The following is a 20,450-nucleotide window of genomic DNA, read 5'->3' as shown; positions in this document are numbered from 1 at the left end:
TATAAATATGCATCTAATTACTTTAGGTTATTCATATATTAATCCTAGTATTTAATATTTTATTTTGGATATAAGAGGTAACATTCATCCCATCTCATTTCTTCAACCAAATAAAAAACATGTCTAACCTATCTTATCTCATCCATTCTACCAAATAAAAAATAGAAACCAATCTATTCAACTAAACAGAAAAATAAAACTAATAACTCATCCTATGGATCTAACCAAACACATCCTAAGAGCGTGGATCCAAACATAAAGGACTGGAACTTGCTTCTTTTTCTTTTTTTTCAATGTTTTTCGAAGGTGTGCTTCACCCGATGAAGAAACGAATGGGTGAAACGAATGGGTGAAATCTACCATATAGTGCACCAACTCAGTTTACTCGTTTGCTCATTTACTCATTGGACAAATCCGAAGGCTGATATGATCTGCTTTAGATCATACGGTCCACGTTAGTCGGTGGAGCGCAAGGCTCTTAATGTTGTGGTCGTGGGTTCGAACCTCACGGTGAGCACTGTTTATATATATATTTTTTACTCTCTCTTTTGCCCCTGTACACACACAATACCGAAACAGCTAACGTGCTCACGTGTGACGTGTTACCGTTAAAGCAGCACACTGCGTTTCCTTTAATTCTTTTTCGTCTTTGTTTAAAGATGACCAACACACAACAACATTTGTTCTTAGAAAGATCAGTAGCAGACTGCACACTATACCATGGTTTGATGTTGGCAATGGATTAATCTAACACGTAGATCCGATCAAAGCCTCCTTGTCGCGACTAGCTGCTAAACACACTTGGCCATTGGCCGGCCATTGCGTGCAAGGAACACTTATCTATCCTGTAGTGTACCAACACAAAAGACTCATGAAATAGATCCGACGCAGACACACATAATCATCTGCAACGAAAGAAACGGCTCAAATCATACATGAAATTGGTATCTTTTACATTCCACTTTTGCACTTTGCTTGTCGGCAAATCATGCATGCAGATAAATTGCAGTGCATGCTAACTTTCCATAATACATGGATATTTTTAGAAAGAGTAATAAATCAAAGTCATAAAGAGATAATCAATTACATATAATATATATGTATACATCCATGTATATATATAAACACGAATGATTAACCGTAGACCCCAAATCAACGCCGTTAAATCAAAATAGAATGGATCTTAATTAAAAATATATTATATACATAATCTAAAAATTTTATATCACAACGTTGAATTTTAAGTCATCGTTTAATCATTCGTCTTTTTCAAAGTTTTTGTACACACGTAGAATATTATACTTCATTTTTATAGTCTCTTAACTAATAATGAATGAAAATCATAAATAATTTTTCATATGTATATATATCAACACAAATGGTCAACTGTTGACCTCTAAATCTACGATCTTAAATAAAAATAGCACCGATATTAATTAAACGATGTATCGTTATATATATATATATATAATATTTGTATATACGTTTGGGTTGACAATATAAAATAACGAGAAATATTTTTTTCACACGGTGGTATTTGTAATATTTTCTCGGTATTTTATATAAATTTATCAACACGAATGAATCAACATAATCAAATTGAAAATGAACAAGTATAAAATAAATTTTGTAATATATGTGTACATATATTATTTAAATTATAAATGTCTGTTCAGATTGACTTATAGGTAATTACGAGAGCTATTTTTTTACAAGGTAGAATTGACTCATACGTACATATATTTTATAAATTTTTTGACAAGGTAGAATAAATTTATATACTTTCCAAGTATATAGCTCTTATAATTATGCTATATATACATATACACATAAGATTTATGACTAATTGTATATAGGATTTTTTATTTCTGTTAGATTAGGATAAAAGAATGTTGTTAACTCGAATTGCACAAATTTGCCTAAATAATTCATTTTACATGAACTAGAAGATAAATCTTAATTGCATTAAGGACCAACACACACATCTTCAAAAAGATTCCAATTTAGTATATCTTTAGTATAGACATATCTTAATAGCATGGTGTATGTTACACATTAGCCATGAAATTTATTTGGTTGAACATGACTATTGATATATAAATTGTGGAATATCTAAAACATAAACTTTATTTCAATCCTTTAATTTTTATTATCAAATATCACCATACGTTAGCACATGTATGTTTGATATATGACTTGAATCAAATTAAAATACAATTAGACCTATTTTACAAAAATTAGTTTAACTAACGAAATTAAATAATGTATATATGAAAATATTATAATACCGTAGCGTTAGTATGGGTATATTGCTAGTAGGCTTTAAGTAGTAATGATAAAGAGCGAAAACAGAAGGCTTCAATTGGAATATATCGTGATGAATTTCAGTGAGTTATAGATGAATAATGGAGTAGCAGCACGAACAGTGCAGAGGACATAGGCCAAGGACCCTTTTTTTTTTCTCGAAAAGATGCAAATTGGTTGCCCAAGAATTCCTCTATATTCATTCATGATCGAACTATTCATGTCCGAAAAAATCCTTACGAAATGAGACAGAAAAACCGAAGAGAATTAGGGAAACAACTCAATTTCTGAGGTGGTGTTTACATTGAGAAAAATTTTGGGAGAAATGTCACGTCAAATATTTAACTGGATGTCGAAAAGGGTTTTCAGACACGAATGAAAAAACGAATTTCACGGCTAGCCTAGAAACAGCGAGACGAATCTTTTGAACCTAATTAATCCGTCATTAGCATATGTTGGTTATTGTAGCACGTATGGCTAATCATGGGCTAATTAGATTCAAAAGATTCGTCTCAAGATTTTTTCCATAACTGTGCAATTAGTTTTTTTAATCCATCTGTGTTTAATGCTTTATTTAGATGTTTAAAAATTTAATATGATGTTTTTGGAAAAAAAATTAAGAATTAAATAAGGCCTGAATCGGCAGTTCAGGCCGGATGGAACCTGAAGTGCTCTTGAAGTGCTGTTGAGCTGAGGCGGACCTAAAGTGCTTCCATTTGGGCGACCGGAGAGCAGTGCGCATAATGCGCCGTGCTGTAGAGGGGCACGATTCGGTCGCGTCACGCCGCGTTGCCACTGCTTTGCTCGGCCGGCGCTGTCCGCACTCGAGAGAGATTCCCTTCCTGCCAGAGTGCCAGGTCGACCCAGGTGTCGCATCGTAATCCATGCCCGTGTTGTCACCTCACGCAGGCAGACGGCTCTGCAAGCCTGTGCGCTCCAAGCGACCCCGGCGATCGACAACATGGTACTACAGTACACTACTGTACCGCGTCTCGTGTCAGAGGCTCAGAGCACAACCTGCAGTGCAGGCTTGCAGCAGGAACTCACCATCCTCCGACCTCCGATGATTCACCGTTCATAAGAGCAAGTTCAATAGTATAATCAACTACTAACTATAATTTATTTATAATTAATTTAATAACTAATTTATACAATAGTTATCTATAAAACATCAATACATGATTTCATATATCATATATATATTTTGTCTTAGAATCTGTGTGCAGTTGACTGCAAATTAGTAGCTCACATCTTTTTTTTTTCTTTTCTTTTATCTCTTTAAAATATGTTTATAGCTGTCTTATAGGCTGCTATTGTACCTGCTCTAAACGTACTTCACCGGTATTAAAATGTACTGCTCCGTTACCTTCGTTCGTATTAAATTCATTTTTTAGATTTTTAATATTATGTTTTGATTCTTTTATTTTATTTGAATTTTTTTGCGATTAATATTTTTATTATTACTATATGTTAAAACATGAATAATACTTTATGCGTGACTAATTTTTTCAAGTTTTTTATAAATTTTTCAAATAACACGAATGAGCAAACATTGGACATAGAAATCAAAAAATAAATTTATTATAGGACGGAGGTAGGCCACGTTCGGAGAGGGGTTGTAAGTTAATTTATCCGGAACGTAGTAATAGATTAGCACATGATTAATTAATTATTAATTATTTAAAAATACAAAATAGATTAATATAATTTTTTAAACAACTTTCCTAAAAATTTTTTTGCAAAAAGTATATCGTTTAGCAGTTTAGGAAGCATGCATGCGGAAAATAAGAGAGATAAGTTAACTTATCCGGGGCGAACACTGCCCTAGTATTAGGTATTTTTTAAAGTTCATCCGCCTTTTTCTTATGTCTATAAGCTAAATTTTAAATTTTCAACTTTAAATTTGAAGTTGATTTTAAGCGTTTTTTTATTGAAGTGTATTTTTTTCTTTGACTTTTATATTGCTATGAACAATTATATAAAAAATTATTCACAAATTATTTTACGTTTGTAAATATATCATTTGTTTTTTTTAAAAAACGAACAGATGACTCCGGTTGAGTATAGGAACTAAGAAAAATATGTATACATATTGAACAATTTTTGATTAGTTGAGAAAAGAACTACATGAGAAAATGACTATGATTAGTTGAAATTACGAGGCAGGTGAAGAAATAGTTTTATTTTAGAACAAATAGTAAATAGTATAAATAACTTTATTTTGAGAGTGAGGGAGTATAAAACATGAATGGAGCTTTGCCTTCTGACATTTTGCTTGGAAGATGCTCAAGCCTGGAATGGGATTGGTGGTGGCTCGTTGGTAGAATGGTACACTGGTGATGTGCTTCTTTAGATTGGTTGTCGCTACTGACCAGACAAACTGGCTAGTCCTAAACTAAAATAAGGGACCTGCACCTGCACGTCGCTCAGCTCGCCGAAGAGGGATTGAGATGGGATACTACGACTGCAACTTAGGCCATTCACGCTGCGGCGGACGTGGCGAGTAATCTCGCCACGCCACGTCCGCTGTTGGTCGACGGGACGGAGAGAGAGGATGAAGTGCGTACCCTCACTAGGCTTCACGCGTCTTGTAGAGGGGCGAGCACACGTAACCGTGCTGCGGAGGGCGCAGGGCAAGGACAAGTAACCGTGGTGTCACGTATTCACGTCCGCTCGCCCCGGCGTGAGCCCCAACGTCCGCTCAAATCTGCGCATCCTTCGTGCCCGATCTGCGTTCGCCAGAGCTCGTCGATGGCTTCCCACGTCGATCCGCGCCCGCCAGAGCTTGCCGATGGCCGCCCGCGTCGATCCACGGCGCCGGTGTCGATCGGCGCGGCCGACGCCCACCCGCGCTCGACGGAGCCTGCCCGCACCCGCCTGCGCCCGCCCTCTCTCGTCGGAGCCTGTGGAGCACGCCGGTGGCCGCCTGTCGCCGTACATGGGATGGGAAGGGGAGAGAGAGCGTCGGTGGGAGAAGAGGAGAGGAGTAGAGAGAGAACTTTAATGTTAGTTTCTAATTTTCAGGGTTTATTCTGATGTTTAAAACTGATAAGTAAATAGAAAACATATAAGGACTAAAATGTAAAACTGGAGGTACTGACATATAAGATTATAGCAGTATCTAGGGACACATGTATTGTGGAAAAGGACTGTAACTTCATCCTAGTTAGATTTTAGAGGTGTTTGATAGGGCTACACGGCACTATGAATGCCCTTAGAGGACTGGATGTATTTTCAGTCATTCATTCTAATGATCAACGCTAAGGATTTATAGCTACAGTTACCACTCCATAGTAATATGGACAATACTTCGTTCCCCTGACTTTTTTGCTGCAGTACCTGGTTCATCTATACCGTTTAGTTTAGAGCTAGTACAATAGCAGACTATAAGTCAATGAGAGATAGGAGCAGTTAACTACAGATTTATAGCTAGCTGCAGTACGAACTTTAAGACAGTGTATGTATGGCAGATGAGACATGTAGTATATGTTTTGTAGGTAGCTATTGTATGAATTAGCTATTATATTGACGAATTAGATAGGTACATCAGCAGATTATAAACTAGCTATAAACATATTTTAACGAGATAAGAGAGTATAGAAAAGAGCAGTGAGCTATAGATTTGTAGCCAGCTGCAGTGCGGACTATAAGATACAATGTGTGTATAATATGTGAGACATGTTATTATGTATTTTGTAGGTAGATAGTGTATGAATTGGCTATTAGATTGACTATAAATAAATTAGAGTCAGTAGTTAGTTATATTATCGAAGAATTTGCTCTAATACTACACCGGCATCGGATCTGGATTGGCCAGAGAGGTACGGGTGCTTACTACGTATGGAACTGTTGCATTTGCTTGTCAACGTAGCATGCTGATGATGCTCGTTATTTTCCCTTTTGAAAACATTTCTCTGCCTCATTTAAACCAATATTCAGTTTACGAGTTCATCTACCAAAATTTTCTGGTCAGCAAATATTTGTGTCAGAAAAGAGTTCTATATGGATACAAATGCTTTACAATTTACGATGTCACGGCCGCTATTATGATTACTATACGGAGACCTTTCTAAAGCCTATCAGACCTTTTTTTTTCCTTTAATTTACTGTTCTGTTTTTTTTTTCTTTTCATTTTGATCTGGTGCATTGGTTTGTCTCGTTGATCCACATGTGTGGATATTGTTTTGGTCTTTTCATTTACGTACGTATGCATGCTATTTTGAATGTATCCAACTCTAAACCCATGACCTACTCTAATCCCTCTTCTGTTTCAGCAGGGCATTTAAGTAAATTATTGATTGCATTGCATATATACTAGTATTAGCTATATATCAATACATGATTCGATCCAACATATATTTATTAGATATCAACTATCAAAATATAGACTTACCATGATCTAATGGTGTCCTTTTAATGCTCTTCTATTAACATTATAATTACTACTAGTCTCTAGAGCGAACATGATGGCTTGTTTCAAATCTGAGGTTCACGGTAGTTTTGTGCGTGCTAGTTAAATTAAAGAGTGAAGTGCACCAGCGGTCCATAAACTTGTATGCATGTGTCATCTAGGTCACTAAACTCTCAAAATGCATTTTTGAGTCCCCGAACTTGTTTAGGGTGTCATATAGGTCCAAACGGGCTTCGACCCGCTCCATCCGCTGATGTGGCATGACATGGTGACGCCTACGTGTTTGTGGGGCCATGTATGTCCCACATGTCAGTATCTCTCCTTATTCTTTTCTCGATTCCTCCACTCCTTTGTTGTGTTACCTCGTTCTCTTCTCACATGTGTGTGCGCCCGAGTGGGAGATAGCTGGCCCGTGACAACGCGGGTGGTGGCCGGGCGATGTCAGCGCCACATAGACGCCACCGTGGCATGGCACGTCAACGGATGGAGCGGGTCGGGGCTCGTTTGGACCTATATGACACCCCAGACAAGTTCGGGGACCTAAAAATGCATTTTGAGAGTTCAGTGACCTAGACGACACATACACACAAGTTTAGAGACCGCTGGTACACTTCACTCTAAATTAAATTTGATATACCTCTTATGTTCGTGGTCTATTTTATATACAGTATGTTTTGAAAGTAAGATTAGATTTTATGCACAACTATTTTCTTATATGCTTACATATGTACAAATTATATATTTTTTATATACAACTATTGTTTTTAAGTATACACCGATGTACTTCCAATTGGTTTCGATGTGCATAATAGTTTCATCTTTTCACTTTTGCTTATGCTTATAAGATAAAATTTAGATTTTTTAACCTTAAATTTGGAGTTGATTTTAAGGTTTTTTCACCGTATTTTATTTTGCAACCTTTGCTTTAGATATATAAGAACATACATATAAAAATTATTCATAAATTATTTTTCATTTGCAAATATATTGTTTCGCTTTTCCCCTCAATGAGCCAAACAGTGGCCCTTAATTTATTGTTTTTATTAGTACAAAATTTTCCGTGCATCCAAAATAAACTTGTGTATTTTTTAAGCTACTTTTAAATTGATAGTAGAGAGATTGACTATGTCGTTTAATGCCAATAAAAACATAATCAATTTAATATACTCTATGCATTTAAGTTAAATTTTCAGTTACCGTATGTTGCGGACACTTCTACTCGATAGTTGTCACTTGTCAGGAATCAGCCGGGTTGATATAGGAGTCAAACAGGAGTCCAACTAGGATCTCTTTATTTATTGAGCATACCTTGTATGTACACATCCTACGTTTTAGTTTTTAATTAATGTAGGATTTTCTACCATGAGAGAACGAACTGTCGGCTTTTTCTATTATTTTATATGCTAAATATATGTTCTTTGCAACACGATTAAAAATAGCAATTATTGAAAAAATATTTTTAATTAGTTGAAACAAGATAGTATTGGGGGTGATTGTTCGGCTTTTTCAAAAAAAAGTGAAATAATATATTTATAAATAAAAAATAGTTTATGACTAAAAGTTTTATATATGTGCTCGTAATGATATAAAAGTCAAGGCTAAAAAATAAACTACGATAAAACCCTCCAAAATCTCCAAATTTTATATTGACAATTCAAATTCTGGGTTATAAGAATAATCAAAAGCAAAGAGATGAGGTTGCAAGTGTGCTACTGTATTAATAAAATACACAAAATGATATTTCATCTGAAAACTCAGAAATATATATACCATACTTAGAAAATTAATTTTTGGAGCTAGAAAAAAACAGCTAAAGTATTCATATGTGTTGTCGTGATATAGTGACTTAGTATTCGTATGTGTTGTCCTGATATAGTGACTTACTTAAAAAGTACCGATGATATTGACGGTCCACTACTATTTTCACCATGTCTTTTGGCTTATTTTCACCATGTCTTTTGGCTTATGCTTATATTTATATGACAAAATTTAAATGTTAAATCTTAAGTTTAAAGTTAATTTTGAGGTTTTTATTATATTTTATTTTTCAACCTTGTATTTTAGTTTAGTATGAACACGTATATAAAAATTTTTATTAATAAATTACTTTTCGTTTATAAATATGTCAAGGAAAAGCCAAAAGATAACCTCTTTTGTCTTTTGTAATAGCATTGAACAGATAATCAGGATCGCTACGAAAACAGGTCTCTTATGCAAAACGGCAGACCGTGTGGCGCGGTGGCCGGGCAAGAGAGCGTGGTGAGAGCCGGGAGAGAGCTCGGAGAGCGTTCCGATCCAGCAGAGCGGCGAGGAAATTAGGGCACAAAACAGCAGAAGCCATGGAGGCGTGGCATGTGCACGGCCCCGTCAAGCGGCTCGCTTGAAGGGGACGATGACACCATGGGCGCGGCGCCCGCGTCGTTGAAGTGGAGCGCCTGCCGGCTGCCGCTGCTCATCGCACTCGCGCGTCGGGGAGATCGAACATGGCGTCGCGGAGCTCGTCGTTGCCGTGAGCCCGTGACCACTCGATATTTGGGCCGAAAGTTAATTTGGGCCACTGGATATATCGATCATCTAACTTGCATTTCTTGGTGCAGCCCTGTTAATCAATTAGGGCGCATTCTTTTCAGCCTTTTCAATTAGCCCATTACCCTCATGCGAAACAAGAAATGTAGCTAGCATAGGGTTAATTTAGAATTAAATATTTAAAAATAAAAATAGTTATTTACTTGATTCTTTTAGAAAACTTATTAAATTTCGTATGAAATACATCATTTAACGCTTTAAAAAGTGTGCTAACGAATATCAAGGGAGTGGCTAATTTTATTGGGTTGAAAATGACCACGTTTAATAGGTTGAAAAGAACATGTTCCAGTCCTCTGCAGTAACAGTAGAGGACATTGTTTGAATGCTTTGAGTCTTGCGCTACAGTTATTTGTATTAGAACAATAGCGGAATACTATCGCAACAATACCCTAACAGTACACCGATATACTGCATTTCATCGTTTATACTTCAGCGTCATTTTTTAGCCGTTTGATGGAGATCAGACATCCAAAAACATAGGATAATGCAAGCATAGTAGCGCCTCTGCATTTTGTTCTCCAATGCTGTATCCCATTCTGAAAAGATTGGGGCCTAATTCCATTTGACTGGTCTCTACTTGTGTGTCATCTACTTGTGTGTCAGACTGTGTTTTGTTGCTCGGACTCCCTCCTTATTTTATTTTTACAGATGATGTCATTGATTTGTTCCACGTCTTACTTTGTTTTATTTGAGAAACTTATGTGATTATTATTTTATTGTGATTATATTATTAATATGCATTTTAATTGTAACTCGTATTTTGCATATTTATATTTTTTTAATAAAACGAATAGTTTAACCTTTGCTAAAAAGTTAATAGAGTAAACTATTAAAGTACTAAGGAGTACCGAGTAAGTGCACGTCTTGCGCCCTTGTGAGCTGTTGGTGTGCCTCGTGAAAATTGCACTAAAAACAGATGATTTTGAGTTTCTAGGTTTGAAAACCGTATAATTGCTAGAAGTAGTCGTTTAGCCACCCTCTTGGTCACAGCATATGCGATGTCAACACTCTGCTTTGAGTAGCTGCCACATGAAAAACTTACATTTGGAAGATGGCAGGGGCGGGATCGGGACTAGGGCTCAAGCGATAATCCCCTTGAAGTTATATAAAATCACTATATAAATTTTAGAAATTGTTAAGACTACTGTACATTAGTTTGGTCGTATTCTTTTATGTTTTTTTTTCCGTCCCTAGAGAATGCACAAGGCTTCCGGATCATCTTGTTATTAGCCTCATATTTTTCATGTATGTTTGTGTTTATAATTTGAATTTTAAAACTTAAATATAGAATTAATTTTAGGGTTTTTAGTCCTTTGTTTTAGATCACTAATAATGCATATATAAACACATAAATATTCTTAATTATTAATAAGTTGTTTTGCTTGTTTTTAATTTGAGTTGAACAATAAGGGCTGATACGTGATCAAAGTGTACAGTGTATGCCGATACAGCATCTCTTCCACGATCTATCATCCATTTGCTAGCTTCTGGAGTTTGCAGCAACTTCATAGGAGCTTTTCCTGGTTTATCCGTAGTTTATGAACGCTACTTGATTAATCTTAAGGCCCCTTTGAATCGCAGGAATCGAAAAACAGATGAATAGGAAAAATATAAGATTCTGACAGGAATACAAGTGTAAAACAGAGGATTGCAAAATACAGGAAAAACGTAGTAATAACCATTTAATTGGACCACAGGAAAAACACAGGAATTTAAGAAGAGATAAAGACTCATAGGATTTTTTTTTTCATGAGGTACTCTTGTTATAATTCCTCCAAAATTTACATAGGAAGAGGCAATCCATAGAAATTTCATAGGGTTCATTCCTTTGATTCAAAGGGCTCTGTAGAAAAATTCCTTTAGGAAGAAAATCCTCTAAAATTCCTATAAACTTCTTTTGAATCAAAGGGAGCCAAATGTACTCCACGGTTCCCAAGAAAAATCCTCTTGTCTATGTTGTCCAGACACACTAAGAACGACACAACCCTATTTTATAGCATCTCCAATAGAGTTGTTATATGCCTCTCTAAGCTAACTTTTGGCAATTTTCATAAAAATTCGAGCTCCAACAGACATACCTACCGGGTAACCAAGACATTCGGCTATCCAAACTGCCCTTTCTACTAGCCAAAATTAGACAACCAAAATTGTCTTCCTAATCATGAGCCCCACCCCACATATGAGCCCTATATATATTGTTTAAGTATTAGTATCTAGAGAGATGTAAATAGAGATGTTGTTAGAATGTGTAGTAAATATGGAGAGAAATCTTTTTGTCTAGTTAGTCAAATAGATAAATAGAAAGTCAAAAATAGAGATATCGTTGAAAATGATCTGAGTAAGATGTTTTATTTCCCCGTCATAGTACATATATTGAGGTGCAACCGGATCTTATGGTACCAAATGTTGGTGATCGATGGATACTGCTGGAGGTCGCATATCAGATCACTGTTGACAATTTAATAATTGTGAGTCAGTTACACACTGCAGAATGATTGAAACGCAGGAATTTACAGGAATCATTGAGGAACCGCACGTTTGAAGTAGACCCAAAAAAGAAACAAAAACAAATAAATGGAGTACTTGTTATCCAGATTCATGGAGAGACAAAAATCTAGCAGGTTAAGGCTTGATTTCAACACAAAGCGCACGCTTTGTCGGAGACAGTGACAGGGAGCCAGCCCAAGATAGGAGGCATGGATTGCGATCAGATTGGGACAATGACAAATATACCACTATTATTACTGCTCAGTTTGAAATCGCGTTAGTCCTCAACTGTTAAACCTGATTCTTTCTACATCTTGCAAAGTTTCAGTGATTTTGATTAGGACGGCAGGAACCTGACCCGCGGCGGCTCGTCATTTCCCGTGCAACATGTTTATTCTCCGTCATTTGTGGTTAAATACACAATGGTTAGGTGACAAAAACGTGTGCCCGTTTTTCTCTCTCCTAAGCATAATCAACCTCGATGTTGAGACGTGAGTTCTATACCGGTAGTTTTTACTGAAGCGGCTTTATTTATGCACCTGGAATTTGATGGTTCGTGCAATCGTATGCGTGTCACATGTGCTTTAAAATCTCGGATGAAATCGGTCGACACACGCATACTCTGGGTCAAAGATGTGAAGCGACTCGCAACCAAACCATCCCGACGTTGCTAGCGCGGTCGATCGGATCCATCAACCGAGCACGCACGGGGTGGGACACGAGATCCGAACGAATTTAATCTCGTAGCACACGTGCGCGCGTCACCACCCCGTGTTTGATCACGACGCGCCCGCTGCGGCGCATCGTCGTCAAGTTAGCCAGCCAGGCAAGCCAGGTGATCCAGCGATCAGCTGGCGCACGATCGATGGAACGGCGTACCGGCGACCCGACCAGCCGGGTCCCTCCGCGAAGACATTGTGGGAGCGCGGCTGCCGCGGGGTCGGCCCAGCCTAATCTTCACCGGCATACCGCACCGACCCTGTCGCGGTACGAAGCTAAGCTTGGTTTGGCTTCTGGACTCCGGTCCGGTCTCCGGAGGAGTACAATGTCGCTGGCCAGCACGCGAGTCTGGTTGGCCACGCCACCCGCGGCGCACCGGTGGGTGTGTCGCGGCGCCGCACTCGCTGATCGCTACGCGCGCGGTACGTTTTTTTTTTTTTGTTTCGGTTTGGAGCAGCAGGCACCGGGTGGCACGGATCGCGCGCCCCTCACGCCACGCGCGCGGCCTGCCGACACAGTAGCACGCCGATGCTGCAGTACGGGCAGACGCGCGTACAGATCTAGACGACGGGCCACGCTCACGCTCACGCGCGCCACGCCTGACGGACGCCGCCCTGACCTACTGCGCCGCGCGCGCGGCGCCGTGTGGTTGCAGTAGGCCACGGTGTCTGCTCGGGAACACGCGAACCGGGCGATAGGAGCAGCAACAGGGTGACGGGTGGGTATGTATGGGCGTATGTATGGCTGGCCGCCGCGCCCCGCCCCCAAACCGTGCCTGGTCGCACAAGACCGCTCACGGTTTCTCCTATGCTAATCGTGATTCGTGACAGTCTACATTCTACGACTGTAGCTATGCGGGAAATAAGTGTATCTGAGCGTGTCAGCATTTGCTCTTTGACCATATTCACTTTTAACAGCCGAGACTAAAAAAAAAGGATTTTCAGGGTACTTTTTAATAGTTGTGAGCCATTTGTTATTTTGAATATAATGAATCTGTTTTTTTATATTGATAATATGGGTAACAAAAATTTTATAAGAATAAAATTAAAATTAAATTATATAACATTGCGATAAACTTATTTATAATATACCATATTAAAATATATTAATTGGTAAATATATTTTATTAAAGTTTTAAATAAAATATTTAATATATTTATAAATATACATAGTTAGATTTATATTTTCTACCCTGCTACCGTAATAATGACAAAAAAAAAAGTTCGACCATAGTCCCATACGTCATTACGCGTTAAGTTTTGTCGTTTCTCGAGAACTTATTGTCGCATCACTAGCACTGTTTTTTTTTCATGCGAAGGTCGTCTCCAAATAATTCCGATAGCGACTGGAGAGATCTCTCACCCCCGCCGTGCAGTTTTGCCGACTGTTTAGTTTTAGGCGCATCTGTGACGCCATGCGCGGCGCCGAGCCGCGGACCGCTCGAACCATGCGGCGGCGGCGGGATTCATCCGAGAAATTACGCAAACGACGCGGCAGCACGGTCTGTTGAAACGCAGCGGTTTTCTCCATTTGTTAACTTCACAGCAATCCCATGAACTTTGGCCCTCTCGACGGAAGAAATTTAACTTTTTGTCACTCTTACGAGCGGTCAAAACAAATTTATTACTCACTATTTATGATATGTGGTCTTTCATGAGTCTATGAACTCACTGTTTATGATATGTGGTCATTCATGAGTCTATGATAGGTGGGTCCAGTGACAAATCTATTATGAAAATCCGTAAGAGTGACGATACTGAGTTGATTTCCATTTTTTTTAGGACATTTCCCATAAGATTACAGGTGTGTTCATGGCCAGTTTACAGGTGTGTTCCAGTCCGTGTTGCAAAGAGAAATCAGAAAACGGCACGCGACGGCCATGTTGCAAGCGATCAGGTAGTGTGATCAGTGGGGTTGGGTGCGTGGCAGTGTGGCACGCAGCTGAGCCAAGACAACTGACCGACTGACACAGTGACGCCAAGCCTGATGTGTCTACATGCACAGGCTGCAGCCGCAGAGGATGAGAGCGAGAGATAGGAACGGGGAATAGATACCTTGCTTGCGGACGGCGAGGTCGGAAAAGCAAAGGAAACAATGGTTTTTGAATCTGGAAAGAAAGGGAGCAGGGGGGAGCAAAGACAGGGAGAGATGCTTCGGCTCTGCTATCCTTGTCTCTTCTTTGCAATCACATGCCTTTCGACCCCCCAAAAACATGCTTTTGAACGACCCAAAAAAAAAAAATCCTTACCCGGTTGTGCGTACGTAGACTAGGAATCCGTATTCCCGTACTTTACGCGCATAAAGAAATTACAGTACTGTACAATTACAGTGTTGTTGAGCAGGCTCCCTGAAATGGATAATGTACTCTTCCTTTTTCTCATGCTCTGTAATTTCTGGTGATTGATACGGTTAGTTTCATGGCCTAAGGCTGACACATCTGATCTGAAGAGTGATGATAATCAATAGCAAAGAAAAAAAACCAGAATTTTGTGTTGAGACACTTTCACATTGGAATGTTGGATGAGTGGATAGTTTTGCTATTTATTTAGAAGACCCCACGTTGGTGTTAAATTGAGCACCTGCGTTTAGGCCCTTTTTCCCCCTACTTTTGTAAATTGGTTTACAAATGTTTGGTTGGTTTTAGCACAAGTAGCTTGATGGTTAAAAACAAATCAAAGTGAGCGAATAGCTAGGAAAGAGAGATACAACAGTGCCCATCTTTGGAGAACCTTCTTTGTCAACACAGTGACTTTTCGACCAAAATTTTTTCGGTGTATTTTAAGCAGCTTGTGGGAAAATAATACGACGATGAAAAAAATAAAAAGAGGGCCCGATCGAGTCAAGAAGAACATTACATGGGTCCCAATTGGAGTGAGCTTTCGGTTTTCTCACCTTCCCTTTTTCACGAGGACCAAAATATTCCACGTGGCTTCTGGTGTCGTCATGGCCACGCATGTATACCTGCCACGTTGGCCTCTCAACTAAGCTAAATATAACACATCGTGATAAAGATTACGAGGTTAGACTGCTGTACAGTGTGTACATACAAGCAAATTGTTTGACCGAGGTATCGGCTCGGTTCGGTGGAGCTGCGCAGCCAATTGACACGACCCATAACACACTTCACGCTACATTCGGCGGATGCATCTCTCCAGTTCGTACGTCATCACTTGTTATCTTTCCAATTATCTGACGCTTTTCAACTTGAATTTGTTTTCTTCGTCGATCACCAAAACATTCGGCGGAGTACTAGTTTTTTTTTTTTTTTAGTTTTAAGTTTCAAGCGAAGTCCTAACGCCGAGCGAAGGGCCACTCGGTCGACGAAACCGGAGAAATTTACTGCGCGCGGCGCCGTATTCACCTGGGAAACGCGCGGCTCCAGCGAGCATGCAGCAGCCATGCATAAACTTGGACCACCCACCCCCCGGCACACAGCCGCCCCCGCCCGGTCGGTCGGCCAAAGAATGCATCGTCGGTCACTCACGCACGCGTACGTCGCGCGCGCTGCTGCAACACCAACGACACACCACCACCACCACCACCACTACTGCGTACGTAGGCCAACGGCCGGGGCGCCGAACGAACGAGAGCGAGCTGGCTGGCCGGCCGTCCGTCTCGGGCCGCGAGCCGCGTGGGCCTCACGTACGTATACGTACCCTACCCACTCGCGTCGCGGACGGGGAAGCCGACGAGCTTGGCTACCGTAGCATTTAGCTAGGCGGGCACGCCGGCCGTCCGCCACTGCCTCCTCCGCGCCGTGTCCCCACGCTGATGCGTATGCGTATCGTATGCGTATTTGTCTAGCTTAAGCTGGCTCTCGGTCTTTCCCGACAGCGTGGGCCAGCCAGCAGCTGCGAGTACGAGCAGTGAACTGGTGGTGATCCCCTGTATCGCGCCCTCTCTCTCTCTTCCGCCTTTGGCCATGCCAGCTTTCCCTCCCCTTCTTATTCACATCTCCCTCGTTCACATCTCCCACCTCCACCACCACCGAGTCGATCACCAACCCCCGCATCACATCGTCCGACTAGCTAGCTCCTCTCCTCCTCTCTTCCCTTCTACCTCCACTGACTTCTTCATTATCCAGTATCCAGCGCCTCCATGGCTACCTAGCTAGCTAGCTTCTTCTTGTTGTTGTTGCTATGTTCTTCTTACTAGCTAGATCCATCGATTAGTCCGAGCTCTCTTATTGTGCTAATTGTGTTCCGTCGTCTATCCTTCGATTATTCGTCGACAATCCTAGTGCATCGCATGGAGTAGTGTTAGTTAATCACCCGGCAGAGATAGTCGCAGGAGTATCATCTATCTAATCTACGTATAGGTTTTTCTTTGCTTGAACGTAACTTTGATTCGGCAGAACAGCACGACGGCAGATATATAGCTAGAGGAAAGAGGCGGCGATCGATGATGGCAGGAGCTCCCCCGATGCATATTTGCATGGACTCCGACTGGCTCAAGGTATGTACGTTTTCTCCCAACTGTGCACTCGATTTCGCATCGATGCATGCAGTCTCGCGTTCAAGTGTGTACATATATAACTGCATAGCAGCTGTAGTATGAGTATATATCGCTGGCTGCCTCTCCAATTCCCATGTTCTTAAAAAAAAAGCATATTTATTACATTTTACTTATTGCCCGTGTTAAGATTTCAAATGGTCAGATCGATGCGTCGATCGTTATCTAGCTAGCTAGCTAGCGATTTTCATGCATATAGTTTCTCCATAGGACAAACTTGAGTAGTTGGTCATATATGTCATAAGTATATGCATGCTAATTAACTAAATCGATATCCAGAGCAAGAATTAAACAAAAAAAAATGACCGCTCAAGTATTGGATCTGTATCGATCTCCTTATTTGATACAGATGATTTAACTACGTTGTACACCTTGAATCATGACACCAGTATCTCATCCGAATTTTGATTAATCGATCGGATTCTAGTGTTGAAATTATCGCATATATATATATATATATATATATATATATATATATATATATATATATATATATATATATATATATATATATATATCTGCTGTTTCCAGCTAGGATAGCTAACGCTGTGCATTCGCTCCACACGTTGTTTGGTTGTTTTATGTCCGTTGTTTTAATTAACGAATATTTACTCCAACGTTTTTAGGGCAGTCCACGGTTTTGTTTTGTGTTTTCATTCCTTCTCTTTTATTCCACAAAGATTTTACAACCGACCTTGCATGCAGTATCTCAATTCGCCTTTAGTTACAATTCGTAGCACTGTTGGGTATCTGTTCTCATAATTAATCTACCTATGCATGCGAACTAGAACTACTGTTTGAAGTATATCCATGGCAAATCTATTGCGAACAGTATAATATTAATCATGCATAAACCTTCCGGATGAAAACACTACTACAATAGCAAAATAGCAGTGAAATAGTGTAATATATATGTGCCAACTGACATTGATATCCATTTCGAGAAACCGTGGAAAGTGTCTGATCTTAAAGATTCTGGCACTGCAAGCAAAAGCAATAACATAGGCTAAAAGAGATTCAAACAAGTACGGTTTGATCGTATGATCTGTTAAATTTTAATTTAACTTAGAATATGGCTAAGCTACATCGATCTATTCAAAATATATAAATAAGAGAGACAAATTAAATAAGAGCAATTTTACAGTCCTTAAGAATACATCAAAAGGTATCAAAATTTTAATATAAAATTTAGTATCTTAGGTACTAGGAGGTACCAATTTTTATATAAAAAAATGGTATCTCCTGATTTGCTCATTAAACAAAACAACAATTAGGTGGCATGTGCGAAGGAACATGAAGAATGTTAAGCATTATTTATTGTTTAGCTTACAAGGCCTGCCAGTACGTACTGTACATGCTGAAGAACTAATTAAGCTCATAGTATAGGTGATAGGAGTATATAGCTAGACTAGCAACAAATTAACGACACAATGCATGCTGCCATATTGTTGCATCTCCCTACGGGTCTAGCGTACATGTAATCATATCGATCAAATTCACGGAAGTGATTAAGAGATCAAGACAAGTACAATTGGGCCCTATCACCAATGCAAAAATCACATATATTTGCTGTACCTTTAGCACGTGATGTAAAGACAAACAGACCCAAGTGAGATCGATGTGAATCTAAAGGACGGTCTGCCCTAGGATCGAGCCCAAATCTATGCTTTAATCCAACTTGATGCCTCCATCATAAAACCAGTTTCAGTGAGAGTTTCATAGGCAATAAATAGGTTGTCATGTATACATGTTTGATGATGTGATAAAATATTAATAAAGAGAGAGATGGAATTAGTTTTATAGAGATAAAACCTTTTATTACATAGACACCTTATGTCTTACATGTAACCTAGTAAACAACAATATGCATTAAGAGAGTGATGTTTTATCTTAGTTTCAAACTGTTAAGATGACATACCACTCTAGGTAATTGTGCTTATAAAACTTGCATTGATGATGGCCTAAGCTATGCATTGTTGCAGTTTGTACTTTAGGCCGGCTGCTAGCTCTGGGAAACCCTAGACAACATCTTCCATTCCATGCATGGGACCATGCATGCAGCGACGACGAAACCCTTTCGCGCATTCCGAGGCTTCCACTTGATATCTCCGTCACGGCCTGATGATTACGGATCATGCACGTATTTACGTTACGGTGGATGACATGGCGTCTGGTTGTTTTGTTTTCAGGGCATCGTCCCCGAGGAGCACGGGATGGGGTCGTCGTCGCCGTCGGGAGAGCTGATCGCGTGCCCGCGGGCGCCGATGCAAGCGGCGGCGGACCGCCGGCTGCGCCCCCAGCACGACCAGCCGCTCAAGTGCCCGCGCTGCGAGTCGACGCACACCAAGTTCTGCTACTACAACAACTACAGCCTCTCGCAGCCGCGTTACTTCTGCAAGACGTGCCGCCGCTACTGGACCAAGGGCGGCTCGCTCCGGAACGTCCCCGTCGGCGGCGGCTGCCGCAAGAACAAGCGCGCGCCGCCCAAGAAGGCCGCGCCCGGCCCCGCCGTGGCGGCGGCGCTGCAAGGCCGGCACATGGAGACCGGCCTCCACCTTTCCTTCTCCGGAATGCAGCATCAGCTGGCGCCGGCGCCGCCGCCGACCGCGGCCGACCCGCTCTGCAGCCTCGGCCTCTTAGACTGGAAGCAGTACGACCCCGTCTTCTTGGGCTCCGGTGGGTCGCCCGGGGCGCTGGATAGCGCGGGCTCGGAGGCGCAGTTCATGGGTGCCGGCATGATGGGCATTGCCGCCGGCGGCGGCGCGGAGTACCATGCACTGAGCGCGCTCCGGTACGCGGCTGGCCTCGGCGAGCATCTGGCGCTGCCGTTCGGCGCTGGGCGGGCGGAGCACGATGCCGTCGAGGTGAAGCCGGCGGCGGCGGAGAGGTTGCTGTCGCTCGAGTGGTGCGGCGAGGCGAGCCGCGCGGCGCCGGAGAGCTCCATCAGCTCGCTGAGCGGGCTGGGCCTGTGGAGCGGCATGATCAGCGGCGCCCACCATCACCATGGCTCTTCCGCTGCCATCTGAGAGAGGCTGAGCGTGCGAAGGGACACATGCACGTCGCCGCTGCAATCTGCAAACATTAGCGGTTTGCTAATAGCATTAACAAGTATGACTACGTAGAATTGTTTGGCTTTAATTTCTTGCTGCTGTTTTCCATCTTCTCAAGCATGGTTATTACCTGTTTATCTTCATCGTTTTCCAAGTCCTGGTGATGTTCTGCTGTTGTTCCAGTTCATCCAAACTGTCGTGCATGGTTCTGTTAAACACGATGCTGGCTTGCTAGAGATTATAAATTTGTTCTACATGTTCAGTTTCATAAGTATTTTTTTCTATGTTGTGTGGGAAACAAAAAAAAAATCAAACAGGCATGACAGTACGAAGAATTTTGTATCTGGCATAAACAAATGATTCAGTGCAGAATTTTAGCT

The 20,450-nt window shown here is 40.8% G+C and overlaps 1 protein-coding gene across 1 annotated transcript; it reads left to right on the top strand.

The window, feature by feature from the left end:
- The first annotated feature begins 16,494 nt into the window (after positions 1-16,494).
- Positions 16,495-20,439, top strand: LOC121053593 (dof zinc finger protein DOF3.2-like). Its single transcript, XM_040521166.1, has 2 exons — positions 16,495-16,963; positions 19,210-20,439. The coding sequence occupies exons 1-2, from the start codon at positions 16,910-16,912 to the stop codon at positions 20,044-20,046; spliced, it is 891 nt and encodes a 296-aa protein (XP_040377100.1). The 5' UTR covers positions 16,495-16,909; the 3' UTR covers positions 20,047-20,439.
- Positions 20,440-20,450: the final 11 nt, after the last annotated feature.

Source organism: Oryza brachyantha, chromosome 2 (assembly GCF_000231095.2).
Source record: "Oryza brachyantha chromosome 2, ObraRS2, whole genome shotgun sequence".
NCBI classification, from domain to species: domain Eukaryota; kingdom Viridiplantae; phylum Streptophyta; class Magnoliopsida; order Poales; family Poaceae; genus Oryza; species Oryza brachyantha.
The sequence above is the reverse complement of the archived record's forward strand: the minus strand, read 5'-3'. Positions and strand labels throughout refer to the sequence as shown.

Excerpts from the sequence above, each read along its gene's own strand:
- LOC121053593 (XM_040521166.1), top strand. The coding sequence starts at position 16,910 with ATGATGGCAGGAGCTCCCCCGATGCATATTTGCATGGACTCCGACTGG. Across the intron at positions 16,964-19,209 it reads TGGACTCCGACTGGCTCAAG|GGCATCGTCCCCGAGGAGCA; the intron begins GTATGTACGTTT and ends TTTTGTTTTCAG.